This window comes from Pelobates fuscus, chromosome 5, assembly GCF_036172605.1.
Source record: "Pelobates fuscus isolate aPelFus1 chromosome 5, aPelFus1.pri, whole genome shotgun sequence".
Lineage (NCBI taxonomy): Eukaryota > Metazoa > Chordata > Amphibia > Anura > Pelobatidae > Pelobates > Pelobates fuscus.
Window position 1 is genome coordinate 367,022,464 of NC_086321.1, and position 21,118 is coordinate 367,043,581.

General features: G+C 40.3%; 2 protein-coding genes across 6 annotated transcripts in view; one reads left to right on the forward strand and one right to left on the reverse strand.

Moving 5' to 3' along the window:
• Positions 1-3,608, forward strand: part of LOC134611829 (myosin-16-like) — a 160,914-nt gene extending 157,306 nt beyond the window's left edge. The window contains exons 21-22 of the mRNA XM_063456083.1: positions 155-301; positions 1,626-3,608. Of these exons, the coding sequence (XP_063312153.1) occupies positions 155-301; positions 1,626-1,766 (288 nt within the window). The 3' untranslated portion in view covers positions 1,767-3,608. The remainder of the gene's footprint in view (positions 1-154; positions 302-1,625) is intronic.
• Positions 3,609-6,410: 2,802 nt separating this feature from the next.
• The window catches only part of GAS7 (growth arrest specific 7), a 237,151-nt gene continuing 222,443 nt past the window's right edge, over positions 6,411-21,118 (reverse strand). For 4 of the 5 annotated variants that reach the window (XM_063456089.1, XM_063456088.1, XM_063456090.1 and 1 more), the window contains 6 exons: positions 18,402-18,480; positions 18,017-18,145; positions 17,652-17,775; positions 11,822-11,901; positions 10,101-10,199; positions 6,411-8,271 (listed from right to left, as the gene is read on the reverse strand). In XM_063456089.1, the coding sequence (XP_063312159.1) occupies positions 8,158-8,271; positions 10,101-10,199; positions 11,822-11,901; positions 17,652-17,775; positions 18,017-18,145; positions 18,402-18,480 (625 nt within the window). In that variant the 3' untranslated portion in view covers positions 6,411-8,157. The remainder of the gene's footprint in view (positions 8,272-10,100; positions 10,200-11,821; positions 11,902-17,651; positions 17,776-18,016; positions 18,146-18,401; positions 18,481-21,118) is intronic. The other variant, XR_010090911.1, reaches the window with a different exon arrangement.

Consider the following 21,118-nt stretch of genomic DNA (forward strand, 5'->3'; position numbering starts at 1 on the left):
GAAAGTGGTCTGCATGCCTATAAACTCTTTAGTTAATATATATTTATGCGTTTATATTAATTGGATTGTTCCTTTAATTTGCTGAACATATTTGTGTATTTGGAATGCAGAAACTTTTGCCTCCTGTTTAATAAAATACATTTTTCTTTTGTAGGAGGAGCAAGCAAACATGAACCTCAATAAATACAGAAAGACGGTCACTGAACTGGATGATGCGGAGGAGAGAGCCGATATGGCGGAGGCAGCACTTACAAAGATTCGTACCAAAAACCGTGCCAGCTTCGGGAAAGGCTTCTCCTCGGTAACCTATAGTCAGCCTCTAACTAACCTAGAATGTAGAACCCTCTCTTCCAGCGCAACCACCAGATATATATTATACATTATTATTATTATGTTATTATTTATATAGCACCATCAAATTATTTATATAGCACCATCAAATTACAATGAGTGGACAAACAAACATGTAGTTGTAACCAGACAAGATGGACACACAGGAACAGAGGGGTTGAGGGCCCTGCTCAATGAGCTTACATGCTAGAGGGAGTGGGGTATAGTGACACAAAAAGGTAAGGATAGTATTAGACTAGTGACAATTGCAGAAGAGGAACCAGTCGGGAGCTATTAGCAGTTTAATTAATACGCTTTTATGAAGAAGTGGGTTTTTAATGATTTTTTTTTAAATGTATATATAATACGCATGTGCCGTTTGACCTCTTGTCCATTTCATACCACTGTTAGCGTTGTGCACTCACAGCATGTAAATAACCAATTTATTGTGAATTCCCGTTACACGCATATACTATATATGTTTAATGTGTGAGGGGAGAGGGGAAAAATGTGCCTTTTAAAATCTGTCATTTTGTTGGAATTTTCAAAGGTGTCAACATGAGTCATTATTTTAGAATAAAAAAAAACATAAATACAACATATACTACATTTAAAGCAGCTCTGGAAAAAAATAGCGGTTCATAAAGTTAAATATTCATGAAATGGCCCTAAAGGCTGCGTCTGTATATCAATAAAATACAATGCAGTCAAAACATATCATACGACATATTAGGCTCTACTTAGTCTTATGGTAAAATCCTATATTCACAAAAGTTTTAAAAAGTGCCACTCTACACGCATCAAAGCATTTTAGCAAGTTGAAGTGCCTTATGCGTTTTGCAGTGTTCCTTTAACCCCTTAAGGACCAAACTTCTGGAATAAAAGGGAATCATGACATGTCACACACGTCATGTGTCCTTAAGGGGTTAAGGAGCAAAGGTATTTCGTGATATAAAGGGATTTGCAAGATACAATGAGCTCCATCAGGCACCATATGATGGACAGTATTTCCACAGGTTTATTTACTGAGAACTGTCAGGAGTTAAAGTTAATTTCAAATTTAAGACCAAAAATGCCCATCAGCTCTGCTTCTCGTTCGGCTATTTTGGCGTTCAGTTTCAAATTAATTTTTAATTCCTGATAGTTCTCACTTTAGTGATAACCCTGCCAGTGTTTTAGGGATGAATTCCATCCTAGGTCACTCACGAGGCTTTACATCTCTTCCTTCTGTGTTTAACAAGTTATCATTTTTGTGTTTTTTATGACTGTGACACCTTCCCCTCGCTCTCTATCAGGGATGTGCCTCTCCATTAGCAATCCTGGTTCGCTCTCCCAGCTCAGCAGGATCAGAGGGACGCATCGAAAAGATGGAGGACGATACCACATCACTAATTCCAACCTACCTGGATTCCTTAAAGAAATTCATGGTGGAATAAGCAATAACTCACAGGTTGAAGGAGTTGAGGATTTGCAGTGGTACATTCTATGCAGCATGGATACACAAACCATAATCCACAGATCATGTACTGTATGTTGTAGAAACATTGTGTGATACTGTGGTTTTATATTTTAATATTTGTGAAAATGTTATATATAATAACAAAATATTTGGCCAGAACCACATTTATGTTTCTGATGAAGATGCCTAATGATAGTAACATGTTTAATGTTAATTATTATTTAGTATTCACAAATGACTTTTTCTTGCTTAATAAAAAGTTTATTAAAATGTTACTTATCGTTCAGATTCTAGAGGCTGCATTCATAGGTAGCGTGTACAGATAACACGGGTTTTATAATAGAGCAGAACAAAGTGGAAAGGTATAAGGCAGTCAATCTCTCAAATATGGACCATCTAATCGGATGTGATTTTAAAGAATTTGCAGTTGATTGATTTTTACTCTTGATAAAGGCCGATATATCACAGACAGATTTAGGAGGATTGGAAAAAAGGAATGAGAGCTGAGGATTTCAACATAAGCACAAGGAGGCTTGATAAGTGTGGGAAGGAGGTTATTGATATCAGTGATAGTCCTTTTTCATCTTAAATGTGTGATGGTGTAAGAGAATCATTAGGGTGTCTGTAAAGATGTGTTTTAAAGCTTCAAAATAACCATTCTGGTCAAGAACTTTATTTAGGCATTTTCCTCCTTACGGCAAGTCACACAGTTGCGGTCAATAGTCTGGCCCTCCAAACAAGCTTGGAAGTTTGTTGGGCTTTTAGTCTATTTCCTTTCAAAATTCCTGCCACTTTTTCCAAGTCCACATGAGGTTGTCATCTCCTCTACCCCAGTGCGGGATAGATATGGTTGTTGGCAAGACCCTTGATAGCCTTTGCTTCTGTCCTCTGGTCACTTTCATGTGTGATCAGGTTTTCGGAGACCCTGTTATGGGTAAGGCCCTTCTAGACCTAGTAACAAACATAGTACACAATGCAGTGACTGCCCTGGTCCCTCCTTCAGAAACTGAACAAGGCTTCTACTCTGGACACTGTCATTCTTAAGAAAGAATTCTCATTCTGACCCATCCCGACTCTCAAGATCCTAAACAGGTTTCTGTGATTTTTCAAATCTTATTTGGATAGCATTAATGGGCTGAGAGCGTCAACTGAATTGAGAAGAGCTTCAAAATGTATATTACTAAAGATAAATGTGAACATCCACTTTTATGCTGCTTAGGCGAATGAGTCCCCCTCCAATTTGAGAATACCTGCTATCCAATGGAAGTTGGTACAGTTTGATTACTCCTACAACAACTCCAGCAATCCACATTTTTAGATACCTGAGGTTAAACGTGACGTTTTTGCGGTTTTGTCTAGGGATGTGCATGAGCAAAACATTTGGTTTGGAAATTCGGGTAAGTTAAAAAATGTGTCTGCTTCGGCAATTCAGCCCAATGGCATTCGGTTCGCCACTTCGGAACTTGTGGTGGCAGTCTGGGCACTGGGAGCCCTACAGATGTGTAAGTGGTTGCTATGGCAGTCCTGGCACTGGGAGCCCTACAGATGTGTAAGTGGTTGTGGTTGCAGTCCAGGCACTGGGAGCCCCTTGCCCATTACTCTAATGGGCAGGGAGCTCCCAGTGCTAGGACTGCCACCACAACCACTTACACATCTATAGGGCTCCCAGTGCCAAGAATTCACTTATTGGTCAAGATTCCTGTCATCATTCATGTACTTTTCCCTCCCTCTCTTGTCTTCCCACTTTTCAGAAATCCAAATCACTTTGGCACTTCGTAAGCATCCGAATTGCATGAAATTTGTCGGATTATACATTCGGAACGAAACTAATTGCACATGTCTAGTTTTGTCTAATTTTAATATCTGTATGTGCTGAAGGACATAAGGCCATCCTGTGCAGTTATTTATTTTGTTTTCATGAACAGTCGATGCGTGTTACATAAGTACCTACATTTCCATTAAACTAGTGTTTGATTTGCATACACTCTCTTTGGTTCCAAAATTAAGGTTATTTGTTCTGTGCTATCTCATTGCACTCATTATGTGTATCTGCTCATTAACTGGGTAAAGATTACTGGTAAACCCGAGGCCAAAAGCAATGATTATCAATTTATCTCTTTGAAATACAGAAATTAGAGTACCTTTTCTATTTTTTGTCTGCTATGCTTAGTTGTATTTTCTTTGAGTTAAGACAATCATGTGGTTACTTTTGGAATACCCACTTTCTATGCGAATACATCCGAGTGTAATTGGTTTTGGCAAATTGTACATTTATTCCCTTATGCCTATTTGGGACCTGATGGGTCGACAGGTTTGCTTATTTCTCATTTTTAATAAACGATTGTTTGGGATGAAATTTATTTTACAGGAATTAGTCCTTTGTTTTAAGAGAGACCTTTTAATTATTGGTATTGCACACTTTGTCATAGCTCTGACATTTTCTAATACCAGAACGTATCTGTAGGTCTGAATTGATTCTAAAGGGGTTGTAATCTAATCTATTAATATGGGTAACATGTATACAGTGGTGTACAGATGATCCATGGGGCCCCGGTGAGAAAACTGATTATATATTTTGCATTAATTAACGGAGCATAGACCTACTGAATATCTGAAAGGTAGGTGCCACTTTGTGGTGTTTGATTATATTCTGTGGTCTTTGCCTTTTTATTTTTTTGACAGGGACCAACATTAAGTACATGGCATTAATGTTGTACAACATTCTTCTATGGGAAAACCTGGTCAGTGACCCATTCTGGAAAGGTATTGCAGGGTAAAGGTCCTTCACAGAATACTCTAATCACCAAAACAACTACATCTAAATATATATACATCTAAATAAGTGGCTTTAGTGCATAGATAAGTAAGTGGTAAATGCCATAAAACCACTTACTAAGGGGACATCCTGTTAATCTAAGGAAAAGAGGAACCGTACAATGATGACAATTTAACTTTAATGTTGGACTGTACCTTTGACGTTGGACCAACGCTTGTAGAGTCTCTCTACAACGCTTGTAGAGTCTCTGTAGACGGTCTTTCATAAAGGAAGAAGCACAGGTTTACACAGGGGATTTTCGAGATACATAGAAATTAAAGTTATGAAATGAATGTTCCAATTTTTATCGAAATCTGCACTTTTTGTAAATTTAAAAAAAAAAAAAGGGGGGGGGGGGACACTTCATACATTAAACTCTTCAGCAAGCTAAAGGGAACTTAGAGATCCAGAATAACAATTGCAATTTCAGGACTGTACGTCCATTCTCTGCTCTGGAGTTACAATGCTCATGTTAAACAACGGTTTGTTTGGTTTTCCCCAAAATGGATCGTTTGGCATTCAGCTGGCTCCTACTGTTATTACTATTCACTGTTTTGGTGATGGTGGGATTTAGCTTATCAGAACCCAGAATACAAAAACGTGAATTAGTACAATTTGTGAGTTAAACAGTTTGCTCTCCAACATGAATTATCCATATTTAATATTGGCAAATATCTTCAGTAATGCTGCACCCACCCCCTGCATTAACCCCTTAACGTTCCAGCAATGGCACGTGCCCATTAAGTCTTCTTGTAGTCAAGTCGTTTACAAAATAGCAAAACTATGTCTTTAAACTTCACAATAAAGTTTTACATACAATTTAAACAATATACAAGATACATATACAATTAATTTCAGATCTTTTAAGGTCTCCGTATTCAAGTTTATAATGTTAAATTAGTATTTATATACTCTGCAATGTATTTAGCCTTTTAAAATATACAAGGGTTAGGGTGTAGGGATATGTCTGTTAAGAGGATTGCAAGATTCCTGCCATTAAATCGAGATTTGTAGGCATTCTGTAACACTTACTTCTAAAGAATTCACAGTTATGCAATAAGCGAAGCATTGAAGATACAACCTGGACTATTTTATAAACCAGTAACGCTGGTTCTATCATGTAGGACAATTTGGGGTGACTTGTTTCCATGGGGAGCTAATACCTCTCTTAGAATTCCCAGGTATTGTTTAAGACTGGAGATGTTTCTTTGAGTCACCGTGACATCATAATAATGAATAATGGGAGCATGAGTTGTTACACATTGTATCTACGTTCAAACAAGTTTGTCTTTTGCCAAGTGCTGCATTGTTACATGTGGCTTAAGAAGTCTTCAATGCTCCATTAGTGGCATAACATTTCGATATATTGCATTGCTGCAGAAGGCTCAAAGACATTTAGCTCTCCCACGTCTCGAAATGAAAATCATAATACTTTTAAAATGTACATCATTCTTTTTACACATCGAGAAGAAAGTAAAAACATGTCAAACATATCAGGATATACTATGCAAATATTCGATATACTGCATCTGATATTGCAATACAGACTGTTCACCTGATCCTTAGCTCCCGTCTGCTATAGTGCAATTATTTAATAGGCGGTGCCATGATCTGCGTATTAAAATACAAACTCTGCTTTCAGAGACACATGTACCAACGTAGGTACAAAGTGAGATTGCAGATGGTATTTCTGTGCAATATTGGGTTAAGTATAGAAAGAGTAAAGTGTGACAAGTGTGAAGCTAGCTTTATAGCGGGGAATGAAAAGACAGGTGCTTTATACCTTAAAGTAACGTTTTTTTTTTTCTCTACCAATTCAATCTCCAGAAGTCACATTTTACAATCCAGTCTATGTCTTCAGAGGATCTTCTGCCGGTGCTGGGTGCATGGTAGGATAAGCGAGTGTGCTTGCTCCTCTTGGTGCCCCCAGTTGCTGTAACTAGAAAGCTACTCTCACAGAAACCACATTCAGTTAAGATAAAGAGATAACGATGTAATACTGATCCTTCCATGTCAAAGAAGCAGCATTTGACTAGCCGTGTTGCAGCCACCAAGTGTTGCTATATATTATTAATAGCCCTTTGTTGTATGTACAGTGAATTCATATAGAGAGTTATTCACTAAACGAAGAAACTCAGTACTCAAATTAAAACAGCATTTTCACCGTCTGGGGACTTAGCAGAATTTGCAAAGCCCCCCAACTGTGACATCGCATTGAGGTCTGTGTTACCATTCCCTTACACAATCAAATTTCATTATTTTTTTATTAATAAAAGGCCAACTGTGGCAGTGAAAAGGGGACTTTAATGAGGCTCGTGAGCATGCAGAAATGTGACATCACACCCATGAGCTCATGTAGCCTCCTATCATTCCAGCAAATAGGAAGACAGGACTCGGCTGCGATACACCAGCAACTGGTTGCTGTATGTTTTAAACAAGGGAAAAGGAATCTTAAAATAGTTCCGATTATTATGCACATCAAACCATTAGCACATGCATGCATACAACTGGTCTCTTGCCTTTTCATGTTAACGAAGAACTTTGATTAGCTTATATTTATCTATTCATCTTGGGTAATATTTAGGGGCTTAAAAATAAGGTTTGAAGATGATTGCAATGCTGGCCATTATGCCAGTGACCTCCTGTACTCTTCTCTAATGTAGGAGAAATAACAAACCTACGTACAAGGTGTAAGATCACAAACTGAACGCCTAACTAGTCCGAAGAGCTGATGTCTACATGCTGCAAAGTGTTAGAAAGCCAGGACTGTTTGTTCACAATCCCCACTTTACCGGAGAAGTTTTATCTCACAGACGAGTACAGAGGATTAGGGTAAAATCTGACAAGTTTCTTAATGCTTCCCAAGCAGGCAAGTGGAAACGGTTATAAAAATATCTTAAAAACAGCTGAGACATTAGAAAAGTCCCTGTCTAGATTTTGTGTGCATGTTAATCCTTTATTCCATTCTCTATTGATTAAGAAAAGGCTGCTAATGTGGACACGGGGGGCATGAGTTGCCCTCCTGTTAATTGTAAGGGGTATATTTTACCAGTTTACACATTAGTACATTAAACAAAGGACAGTCCCCCCCCCCACATCCTTTCCTTCTGTATTTATATAAATTACACACTTTATGTTCAGGGAAACAGTCTATGTAAAACAAACAATCGCTCGATTTTCATTTTACTGCAGCTAGAATCATTTTGTGTCTGGAAGGTGTATACGTCTCTGCTTTGGGTGGAAACATGCATCTCGGATTATTTTTTCATCACACTACCTTGGCAAGAGTCCATCACACCTGAATATTAAATCTTTTCCAAATTCCTGCTAGAAGAAAAAACAAAATCTGTCAATTCAGATTTCACGATCTTCATTATTTTCACCCACCACATTCATATTCTCCAAAGCAAGCATTTTGTGACCTATGAAAATAGGATCTGGCGCCGTCACATTTGTGTTTGTTACAGTAATTTACAGGCTCCGGGTCTCCGATTTATAGGAAACTGGCAGTCCAAGCAATACGAGAAACATCTGTACATCGGAGCGTTTCAGTCTATATGTCCATATTGATGGGTCTGATGTCACCCGTTTTGTGCTCCTTGACCCACAGCTCTCTGTCTTTGGCTGGATCCACTTTCTGAAGCAGCTGGTCCACTGGTTCTACTGTCTGCTGGGACAAAGATATAAAGTGCATTATATTTTATTCACAAGGTCTTTTTCGGTTTTTAAATTCTTTATTTTCATTGACAGAGGTTAAATATACAGAACAGGTGCGAACGTGAACGCATTGCATATCGCTACGTACAGGGCCGGCCTTAGGGGTGTGCGAGCTGGCGTCATGGAGCATGGGGCGCCCTGCGGCCGACAGCTCACACATGGCCAGCTCACACTGTGCGACGAGGGCGGAACTAAATGTGCAGGATAACTGCTACAGGGGAAGCAGGAAGGAGTCCCTGCTTCCCCACCGAACAGTCTCCAGGAGCTGCACTGCCTCCACAATATCACTGTCTGTCTGTGTGTATGACTGTCTGCGTGTGTGTCCGTGTGTATGACTGTCTGCGTGTCTGTGTGTATGACTCTGCCTGTCTGTTTCTGTGTGTATGACTGTCTGCCTGTGTGTGACTGTGTGTGTGTGATTGTCTGCCTGTGTGTGTGTATGACTGTCTGCATGTGTCTGTGTGTGTATGACTGTGTGTATGTGTGTGTATGTGCGTGACTGTCTGCCTGCCTGTGTGTGTGCGTGACTGTCTGCCTGCCTCTGTGTGTGTGTGTGAGAGACTGTCTGCCTGTGTGTGTTTGTTTGGCTGTCTGCATGTGTGTGACTGCCTGCCTCTGTGTGTGTGGATGTCTTCCTGTGTGTGTGTGTATGGCCGCCTGACTCTGTGTGTGTGTGTGTGGCTGTCTGCATGTAAGTATGTGTGTGTAAGACTGTATGTGTGGCTGCCTGTGTGTGTGTGTGGCTGTCTGCCTGTAATTGTGTGTGAGTGTGCTTATCTACCTGTAACTGTGTATGTGTGTTACTGCCTGTACCTGTGTGTTTCTGCCTGATCCTGTGTATTTCTGCCTGATCCTGTGTATGTGACTATCTGCCTGCGACTATGTGCATGTGGTGGATTTGACAGTGTATAAGTATAACTGTGTGCATCTGACTGTGTGCACATAACTCTGCAAAAATATACACCTGCATTCACACACAGGCCTAAATGCATGTTTTTATCTGAATTAAATAACCATTACACACAGCCAATAGACTCAGCACAAATATCACATACAACCAATACACGCATATCACACACTGTTAATACACCCATTACAAATATCACACACAGCCAACACATAGCATAAATATCACACACAGTCATCACACCTATCACATACAACACAAACATTACATCATACATGGATGACGCGGGATGGGGGGGTTTGAAGATTTTTTGCACAGGGCGCCTAAAGGCCTAAGACCGGCCCTGGCCACATACATAGTATATACCAAATGTTTAACATATTCAGTTCATCCTCACACCCTGATCAATACCCTAGTGCACCTAGCCAATGCTCCTTACCAGGGACACTGCTCCCTTCCGTACTGTATACTAGATCGGGTTACCTCTTGTCAATATTGTTTTTTTTTAAAGAATATCAACATCTCGTATAAACTGGTCAACTTGAAAACATTGAAGGGCAAGGTCTTTTTCTAAACTACACCATGTCCTCAGCATGTACAATTCGGGCTACTTTCACAAGTGTTTACAAATTGCCAGATCTAAGCTGTTTTCTGGCAGGTTATCACAGGTTGATGGGCATAGTATAAAAAGTTATCCATTACACAATGTACCATTTGTTTCCTGCCTAGACGGGAAATCAATTAATTAAAACCATTCTTTAGAGACTTCTCTTTGATTAAATGATTTTGCCTTCTACATATCACAGGACAATAAAAACTTGGCATTGAGGATCACGGGGGCTTGAGAGTATTGATAAATAAAATATACGTACACTTTGGTTAAACATGTCTGTTTCGTGCCGTAGCTGTGTGTATTGGCAAAGGTGCTGCCGTATCATCTCAACACGTTCGACCTCCAGCCTCTCGAGTTCCTGCAATTAAATAACAGAGATGGTAATGAAACCGTAAAGGATTACTGACGGAGTCTCGCTGCCTGCCAATTAGTTTCAATGTGTTACAGCGGATCTATCATTGTCTGATGTATTGTTTCAGGAAAGAGCTGAAATTTCAAATATACATTCAAAGTTATTTATTAAACCCGAAACTGGAGAGAAATTGCAAATTTGAGACCAAAGCAGACAGACTTTTTTTGCAGTTCAGCTTTTGATGTACATTTGCAAATATCTTTTCAATTCCACACAATTAACAGATACTGAATAAATGCCACGGCGTCTGTGAAATCTCCACAAAAGGTATTGGTTAAATGGTCTCGTTGCCTGATGGTCTCGTTGCCAATTAGGAAAAAGATGATCCATCTACATCCAATAGGGCATTCATATTTGCAGCATTTACCTCTTAATAAACATACAGTAACAATGTTCTAGGCCATACGTGTCACAATGGCTATGCAGAGACCTCTGCTGGCATGCAAGCCAAAGGTTTGCCAAGTCTCAGGTGCTCAGGGCTTGTCCTGCTATGAGGCAGCACAGGTTGCTGCATTACGGTATACCAGCAGGGGGCGTATAGTGTCAGAGTATGCTGCCACACAATGAATAGACCAATTTTTATTTATTATATTGATGAATTGGCAACATATTACATAAAAACATAAAATGATTTCATGATGGTCAAATTGCGAAGCACTCCACCTGGTGCAAACCATAATAAGCGCTCCCCCGCTGTTCTGGCGTTCAATGAATGAGTCAGCTTGCACACCGACTTCCTTACTGTACTGGAAGAAGTAATTAATACGATATGCGCCAGGCGGAGCTGCAGACCATGTGCTCCACAACTTAACCACCAGGACACTGGACTATCGGGGGGGGGGGGTGGGGGGGGGGAGAGAGGGGGAATGTTAAGTACAAGAGGGGGCAGATATTCTTTTTTTAATTAGGCTAATTCAGATAAATAAAAATAATCCCTCACCACACGTTACACCAAGCCTGATCTCTGTAATTGCAGTGGCAATTTGATATAAATAAGTTGGTTTTGAGTTGCAGTTTGGTCACTTGGGTTCAAAGAGGTTTGCCATCTCTGTTTTACAGAGATGGGTGGCCAACAGGTAGCCCTTTAACAGAGATGGGTGGCCAACAGGTAGCCCTTTAACAGAGATGGGTGGCCAACAGGTAGCCCTTTAACAGAGATGGGTGGCCAACAGGTAGCCCTTTAACAGAGATGGGTGGCCAACAGGTAGCCCTTTAACAGAGATGGGTGGCCAACAGGTAGCCCTTTAACAAAGATGGGTGACCAACAGGTAGCCCTTTAATTGCGCTAGAGACATAGCTTCCATATTTCAAAGCTGCAGGCTGGCAGAGCATTATGGGAACAGTCATGTAATAAGAGCCGCCATGTTACCCCATGTCTGTGAGCAAAGATGTCCAATCCTGCACCTCCAGGTAAAAAGGAACTACAACAACTGCTTTAATCCTCGGTCATCCTGTGTTTTTGAATATTGTGATTCCACAACAGGCTGAGGGCCACAGTGGACACCCGTCCTCTAGAAATAATAATGGTTGAAGTGAAATGCGGTCTATAGGTAGATGTACAAACTTACTAACGTAGTGGTCACCATCTCTTCAAACCATTTAGATTGGGCTTGGTTGTACAGATCCACGCAACGCATCAGATCGTCCCCTAGAGAGACAAAAGAAGAAACCTTTTAGATGGCGCACTCTGTATGCCCTAAACACTAGCCATGGTGGCATTCATTACAGCTATGCCAGCTAACTGGCAAGTGCAATAACTGCACAATGGTAATAACATATTAAATGTAGAATTGTATGTGACATTCAGTGATGTAATTAATGGATGACTCTAAGCACCACCACCATTAGAGTGCACTGATGTGGTTATGGTTCTTGGAGCATTCCTTTTTATTCTAGATAAAATACCATGGTACTAATTCATCTGAAAATGGAATGTTCTGTATTTGGCCACTAGAGGGCATAAAACACCAACATTGAAATATCAGGAAACTATTTATGTGTATTTAGTCATTAATTTAAAGAATGAGACACAGAGCTTGTAACTACAGCAACTATATTTATTCATGTTTAGTTATTGGCTACCAACACAACATGCACAAACAGCTGGCAGGCGCGGTGTGTATACAATTGGCTGTTGGCCGCAGTTAATGACTAACTGCATGACCTTCTCCTCCGGGACACCCCTACCTGTAGTATCAAGCAATGTATACGTTATTAGTATATTAGAACTCCCTGCATTCTATGCAGAATACACGTATAAATGGTCAGCTAAATACTAAAGATGCCTAAAAGGCTGAATATGATTTGAGTGGCATTTGGTTTACATAGACCCTAACCCCAAACTTCTTTCTCCAAGAGCCACATTGAATGGGGGCACTCTGAACCATAATCACTACACCGGCCTTTTATTTATGGAGAATTCAGCTACTACCTACCTGCTGAGTGCAAAACTATCCTTTGGACAAAAACTAGGCCTCTGATGAAGTGCAGAGCAATTTGCTTAGAATGTAATGAAAGACATGCTGGGGTCCAGGATTAACAGGTTAACTCTTACCAAGGAGAGAGTACCCAGAATCTATTCACACCCCAACGTATTAATGACCAGGTTATAGTGGCCTAAACTCTAACACAGTAAGCCAACCCTAAGGGAACCTACAGGATAATGAGCAGGACGTGTGAAGAGTTATAATAACATCGAAGGTCGCTTGTAAGTAACTGAATGGAATTCTGTGGTAACATGGTAATGTAGCCGAAAATAAAGTAACTGAATGGAGTGCTGTGGTAACATGGTAATGTAGCCGAAAATAAAGTAACTGAATGGAGTGCTGTGGTAACATGGTAATGTAGCCGAAAATAAAGTAACTGAATGGAACTCTGTGGTAACATGGTAATGTAGCCGAAAATAAAGTAACTGAATGGAGTGCTGTGGTAACATGGTAATGTAGCCGAAAATAAAGTAACTGAATGGAACTCTGTGGTAACATGGTAATGTAGCCGAAAATAAAGTAACTGAATGGAATGCTGTGGTAACATGGTAATGTAGCCGAAAATAAAGTAACTGAATGGAGTGCTGTGGTAACATGGTAATGTAGCCGAAAATAAAGTAACTGAATGGAGTGCTGTGGTAACATGGTAATGTAGCCGAAAATAAAGTAACTGAATGGAATGCTGTGGTAACATGGTAATGTAGCCGAAAATAAAGTAACTGAATGGAGTGCTGTGGTAACATGGTAATGTAGCCGAAAATAAAGTAACTGAATGGAGTGCTGTGGTAACATGGTAATGTAGCCGAAAATAAAGTAACTGAATGGAGTGCTGTGGTAACATGGTAATGTAGCCGAAAATAAAGTAACTGAATGGAGTGCTGTGGTAACATGGTAATGTAGCCGAAAATAAAGTAACTGAATGGAGTGCTGTGGTAACATGGTAATGTAGCCGAAAATAAAGTAACTGAATGGAACTCTGTGGTAACATGGTAATGTAGCCGAAAATAAAGTAACTGAATGGAGTGCTGTGGTAACATGGTAATGTAGCCGAAAATAAAGTAACTGAATGGAGTGCTGTGGTAACATGGTAATGTAGCCGAAAATAAAGTAACTGAATGGAGTGCTGTGGTAACATGGTAATGTAGCCGAAAATAAAGTAACTGAATGGAGTGCTGTGGTAACATGGTAATGTAGCCGAAAATAAAGTAACTGAATGGAATGCTGTGGTAACATGGTAATGTAGCCGAAAATAAAGTAACTGAATGGAGTGCTGTGGTAACATGGTAATGTAGCCGAAAATAAAGTAACTGAATGGAGTGCTGTGGTAACATGGTAATGTAGCCGAAAATAAAGTAACTGAATGGAGTGCTGTGGTAACATGGTAATGTAGCCGAAAATAAAGTAACTGAATGGAATGCTGTGGTAACATGGTAATGTAGCCGAAAATAAAGTAACTGAATGGAGTGCTGTGGTAACATGGTAATGTAGCCGAAAATAAAGTAACTGAATGGAGTGCTGTGGTAACATGGTAATGTAGCCGAAAATAAAGTAACTGAATGGAGTGCTGTGGTAACATGGTAATGTAGCCGAAAATAAAGTAACTGAATGGAATGCTGTGGTAACATGGTAATGTAGCCGAAAATAAAGTAACTGAATGGAGTGCTGTGGTAACATGGTAATGTAGCCGAAAATAAAGTAACTGAATGGAATGCTGTGGTAACATGGTAATGTAGCCGAAAATAAAGTAACTGAATGGAATGCTGTGGTAACATGGTAATGTAGCCGAAAATAAAGTAACTGAATGGAGTGCTGTGGTAACATGGTAATGTAGCCGAAAATAAAGTAACTGAATGGAGTGCTGTGGTAACATGGTAATGTAGCCGAAAATAAAGTAACTGAATGGAATGCTGTGGTAACATGGTAATGTAGCCGAAAATAAAGTAACTGAATGGAATGCTGTGGTAACATGGTAATGTAGCCGAAAATAAAGTAACTGAATGGAGTGCTGTGGTAACATGGTAATGTAGCCGAAAATAAAGTAACTGAATGGAGTGCTGTGGTAACATGGTAATGTAGCCGAAAATAAAGTAACTGAATGGAGTGCTGTGGTAACATGGTAATGTAGCCGAAAATAAAGTAACTGAATGGAATGCTGTGGTAACATGGTAATGTAGCCGAAAATAAAGTAACTGAATGGAGTGCTGTGGTAACATGGTAATGTAGCCGAAAATAAAGTAACTGAATGGAGTGCTGTGGTAACATGGTAATGTAGCCGAAAATAAAGTAACTGAATGGAATGCTGTGGTAACATGGTAATGTAGCCGAAAATAAAGTAACTGAATGGAGTGCTGTGGTAACATGGTAATGTAGCCGAAAATAAAGTAACTGAATGGAATGCTGTGGTAACATGGTAATGTAGCCGAAAATAAAGTAACTGAATGGAATGCTGTGGTAACATGGTAATGTAGCCGAAAATAAAGTAACTGAATGGAGTGCTGTGGTAACATGGTAATGTAGCCGAAAATAAAACACATAGATCCATCAAGGTCAGCCTTTCTTGTATCATAAATGAAAAAAAAACAATTTCTAATTTAGCTCCATAAACCGGCGACGGACTCTTCTTGGCTCTAACGGGCCTCTGATTTCTCACTGGGCCAGCAATGGTTATTATTAAAATGGCATATTCTAATTTGTTAAAAATGAATCGAGACCCGTTTGAAATGTATCTCTTGAATTTGACGACTGCATATCATATTTTTTTTTATATTAATCATACTGTAAAGCCCATTTCACTGCTGTAGGTAAACTCTCAATTAATGGCATCATATTCTTTGTGGAGTTCTGTTAAGGAACAGGTCACCAGAGGGCAGTTTCTTTTGGCTCTCTCAATATAATTATATATGTTTTCATATAATTATCATCCCCTGGAGGATCCCCCTTTCTACAGTAAAATAAATAAATAAAATAAAGCACCTGTTCTAACAATCTAACAAATACTCTATTCACTTTATTCATATAGATTTTTTTAGCCTTCCTCTGTACTTCTTCCAGATGTTGCGAAACATGCAACGAGAATCTCTGGAGCAAAGGGCCAGTCCACCACATTTATTACATTAAACCCAGTGTCGAAGGAGATCACCCAGCACTGATCACACAAGCTGGAGGAGCATTCACATAAAACGTGCCCAAATCATATGGACAAAATAGCTTTGATACAAAACTTATTTTAATGTCAGACAAGCGATGAGCGATTGCTGCACGTGAAGTGGTGATAAAACAAAGTGCAAATCACCCTTTTTAAAAGGCAGAAAGGGAATCAGTCTGCTGATAATTTCTCATTATCCACTCCCCAATAAATCTGCCTTCCTGCGATGGCCAAGGACAGTTATTCCAATCGGATTCCTGAGCTAAGCGCACACATATCATACGGGGAAGACAGCTGTGAACTCTGTACTGCAGATATATCCTGTGATAACTCATTACGTACAATCACTGTAACATTAGGCGAGACAGTTCTCAGAGAATTACATATTGACTTAATGTCAGTCTTGTACTCTGTCTGCTCTCAGGCACAACAGCTCAGGTTTCAAATTCTATTACAGCGCAATGGACACAGAATTACACACAGTTTGATGGATTCCCATTAATAGGATAGGTTACACCCTACTCGTACACAAAGCTACAAACTGTGCACAAAGAGCTACATAAGTATACGGTAGATCTCCACTGACAGAGCACCACGGATCTCCGCTTATATACACAGCTCTAGATATAGGGCGATGAATGGATTAAAGACATATTTTGGGTACCGCTCTATGAAATCCCTGGACCATTTCATGTCAGAATGAACATTCTTTAAAGGGACACTCCAGGCACCCAGACCACTTCTGCCAATTGGAGTGGTCTGGGTGCCAACTCCTATCACCCTTAACCCTGCAAGTGTAATTATTGCAGTTTTTATAAACTGCAATAATTACCTTGCAGGGTTAAGTCCTCCTCTAGTAGCTGTTTATCAGACAGCCACTAGAGGGACTTCCGGCTTTTTAAAAATCGAGAAGTGTTCTAAACAACGCTGGACGTCCTCACGCTATATTTGAATAATACTTTCCTATGGGGAGATCTAATGCGTCTCCCCCTACGGCTGACGTCAGCAGGGAGAGGAGCATGACCCAGAGCCGAGGGACATAGGCGCCGGATTCAGGTAAGTCACTGAAGGGGTTTTAAGCCCCTCAGCAACGTGGGATGTGGGGTGGGATGGAGGGGGCACTGCAGGATTCTGTGTTTTCCTCGCACTGGAGAGTCCCCTTAACTGATGAAACACCATTAAAGTGAATTGTAAGCACAAATTCTGCAAATAATAATAATAGGTATATAAACACACCTTTACAGGTAGGTATATGTATGTGCAATCTATATATTGTAATGGTGAAATCACTAGCACATAGTTTAAAAAAATATTTTAAATGTTGTTCGCCTCCCGCTTTAAGAAGACCTGCTGTAGTTTTAGCCTGTAACTACAGATTTACTAAGATTTAGACAATGACATCATAATCCAGTTCAGACAGGGCAAGGCAAGGGCAAATATTGCAAATTAAGCCTTGTTTCTGGTCTCTTTTTCTCTGTATGCTCTATCTATAGTAATAGATTAAATGCCATTGAAGGAACACTCCCTAAACCAGCTCTCAAAATCATTGTGGTAGAATTTAGGTATTACGTAAAGCTACGCAAATCACAACACGGACAACGCTAAAAACATTGTCTGTCCTGGAGTTCGGTTTCTAATTCTGTAAACATTTTGTAAACTGTTAAAAAAAAGACTCCAATTTAGATTTAAATGTATCACAAAATATGGCTTACCTTGTCCTATAAAAAACCTCTATAATATATATTTTTCTCAGAAGTACACACTCACCTGCTTGTGTCGACTTTCGCCGTGCCTTCTTAATATCTTCTTCTGTTTTGTTGCTGAGTTTAATCTCGAGTTGTTGTGTTTTCACTTCCAGATCTTTCTGCCGCTCGGCTAGCGCTTTCCGGGCCTGTAGGAGAATATTCTTGCATTACGGGAGTTAAATAACGCAGAACAGAATTTGTATCTACAGTGTAACGTTGAATGTTTCTCAAATACTTTCTAACCAATTACCTGAGAATGCAACAACGTTTCCAAATAGTATATCTATCCATACAACCAAATGTACTCGACAGATAGAAATTCACATTTTAGAACGCTACCATTTTAATAGATTTACAGGTGTTGGAAATTGTATTTAAAAGTCTCACCTTTTCCACAGAGGCGTATCGGCTGGCCAGCTGCTTCCGTAAATCTGCTATGTGATGATCGAACCTCTTCATGTCCTTCTTGAAGTTTTCCCTAAAACTGAGCAGAGGCTTTTCCACCTCACTTTGTAGCTGGAAATAAAGGACAATAGTGCAATTGTGATTTACATTTTAATACTTTTAATTAACTGTAATCTCTGTACACGTGACTCAGTGCTCCTATTCTGATTGGCTAATGGAGCCACTAACGTTCTGGACATGTCACTAGGCCAATATAAGAGATGATTCACTTTAAAACTCTTAACATGAGAATGTTAATCTTAAAAGTGAGAGGGACAGAATCTGCTGATTTCAAATGAGAGCAGAGTCAGAGTTTTGTGTTTCTCACCTTAGAAGAAAACTTGAGATGAACTTCTGCCTCGTCGGCAAGACTTTTCTTCAACTGCCCCCACGATTCCCCCAAGGTCCTGCAGAAACACAATTATTATACTGCAGCCCATGTCTTCTAATCGCAGATACATCAGAAAAGGAATCTCACAAATATGAGAGATCAGACATCACGTATATGTCTCCATTCACCAACGTACATACAGTATGAACATGCAAGGCAATTTAATATTTTTTTATTTTTTTTTTATTTTATTTTTTTATTTTTTTAAACAAGCCTTTTCTGGCTACAGAAGATCTCAAAGATGGCTTGCATTACTCCCTTAGAAAGCAGTTTGTAACACTTTACAGAGAATTATGGGAGACAATCAGAGCTGCAGTACCAGGGGAGGATTATAAAACTTTCTTTTGAATATGATGACCTTCGGAAGATGGGGATTTACTTGAGACTGATAGATTCACGTTAAGTTTAATGGCAAAGAAGCAAAAAGACAAAAAATATATATATAAATCTTTCAAAATAGTTCAGTCGCACTAAAACCATTAAAAAGCTTTTTTGCTTGGCTCTCCAACATTAATCAACGTAACTAACATTCTGGGGATCACACACTAAACACCAAAACTGTAGTGAATAAAAAAATAAAATAAAAAAAAAAGATGTAAAATTCAGGCTAAAATAGAGACACTGACTATAGGTAAGACAGAGAATGTGTTTACAATCATCACGGTTTTTTCTCCATAGAATGCAGTTTGGTTTTCAGTCTCCCACAATTAAACGCTCAGTATATAAATACCATAGATTTGATCTCCCCCCGAATGCATACACTGACCATATAATGAGATTCTAGGGTCATGTGGTGGGAACATGGACTGTTTCGGGGCCCCAGGAGCCACTGATCAGGTTATTGTATCATTACTGGTTCAACTAGCATTGCATCGCAGTATAAAACCTATATGTTTTCGTGCAGACCTTCCAAGCAATTAAGTATCAAAACTCATAGCAACAATGACACAGACATGGTACATAGCTTCTGAACCAAAATCGCCTATATTACATGGAGATTCAGCTTATTTCACAAGACAGACAAATTGCGGTCAAGCAGAAATATAAATCTGGTTGTAACAACCTCTGCCATTTGCGAATAGCTAAAATGGGTAAATCAGTTGAACTGTGACTGTTGTTTGGATTCTCTTTACTAAGCGCTGAATGGTAACAACACTATCAGTGTTCTAGTTAATTGGATGCTTCTCGTTATAATTTTGTATCAGCAGCCTGTACCTTACTGATAAAAAGGCTCCAGGCACACTAGCAGCCAGTAATGGTTAGAACACTCTGGAGGTGTACTCCTGTACCAGCTCAAGTGGAGAGCTTGGCCACTGCGCTGAGCTACAAATTCCACCATGGCACACTGCATTCAGATTGGTGCAAAGACTGACTGAGGATGATGGGAGATTCAGATGCTGGCAAGTGGCAACAGTCTAATTTTGATCTACATTTGTGACCTCTGTTCACTTAAAGGAACACTAAAGTCACCTAAATCACTTTAGCTAAATAAAGCAGTTTTAGTGTATAGATCATTCCCCTGCAATTTAACTGCTCAATTCACTGTCATTTAGGAGTTAAATCACTTTGTTTCTGTTTATGCAGCCCTAGCCACACCTCCCCTGGCTATGATTGACAGAGCCTGCATGAAAAAAAAAAAACTGGTTTCACTTTCAAACAGATGTAATTTACCTTAAATAATTGTATCTCAATCTCTAAATTGAACTTTAATCACATACAGGAGGCTCTTGCAGGGTCTAGCAAGCTATTAACATAGCAGGGGATGGGGGCGTGACCGGACCATGCATGAGAGCAGACGTGTAGACTCAGAGCTCCGTGCCCTCGGCCTATACTAACAGCTAACAAAGCCTGCAAAAGAGCCCTCAATGGTTCGAACTAAGAGAAACCTGCTCCTGGGTACCCCTCACACCGGTTCCCCGCGGAACAATAGAGGTACCTTAGACGATTTTGTGTCCACTCCGTCGGACTCTCGCTCCGCCGGGCCTACTGCAAAGATGGCGTCGGCTTCCCCTGATGCAGAAAGCGCGGGAGTGTCCTCCGAAGACGGACGTGCTAACAATGATGCGGCAAGAACTCACCCGGATCTCGTCCAGCATGCTCACGAAGGCGGACTCCACCGGAATGCTGAAAGAGTTCCGAGCAGCTATGAGAGAAGAGATAGCCACCATGCGCACCGAGCTGACAGCAGTGGAGGTAAGAGTAGAGGCCCTGGAGACAGAAGCGGAGGCGAGCAGGTCCCAACACAGGTCTGCTGAGGTTGCCACCACTAGACAGGGGAACCTCTTACTAACACTAAGACGGCAGGTAGAGGACGCCGCCAGAACATACGCATCCGCGGCCTACCTGAGCCGGACTCAACCCCGCTGTCAGAGAAGGTTCAGGCCCTATTCAGACAGATCCTAGGCCGCAACTGCCCAGAGACAATTCAATTTGACCGGATCCACAGAGCCCTGGGCCCCCCGAGGCAAGATGGGAAACCCAGAGATGTGCTATGCTGCCTACACGCCTATAGCCTGAAGGACGCACTAATGGCGGCCACCAGGGGCTCAGATAATATATTGTTCCAGGGCGCAAATGTGGCGCTGTTCCAGGACCTCTCTAGCCTGACCTTAGACGCTAGGAGAGCACTGCGGCCCATAACGGCTATCCTGCGG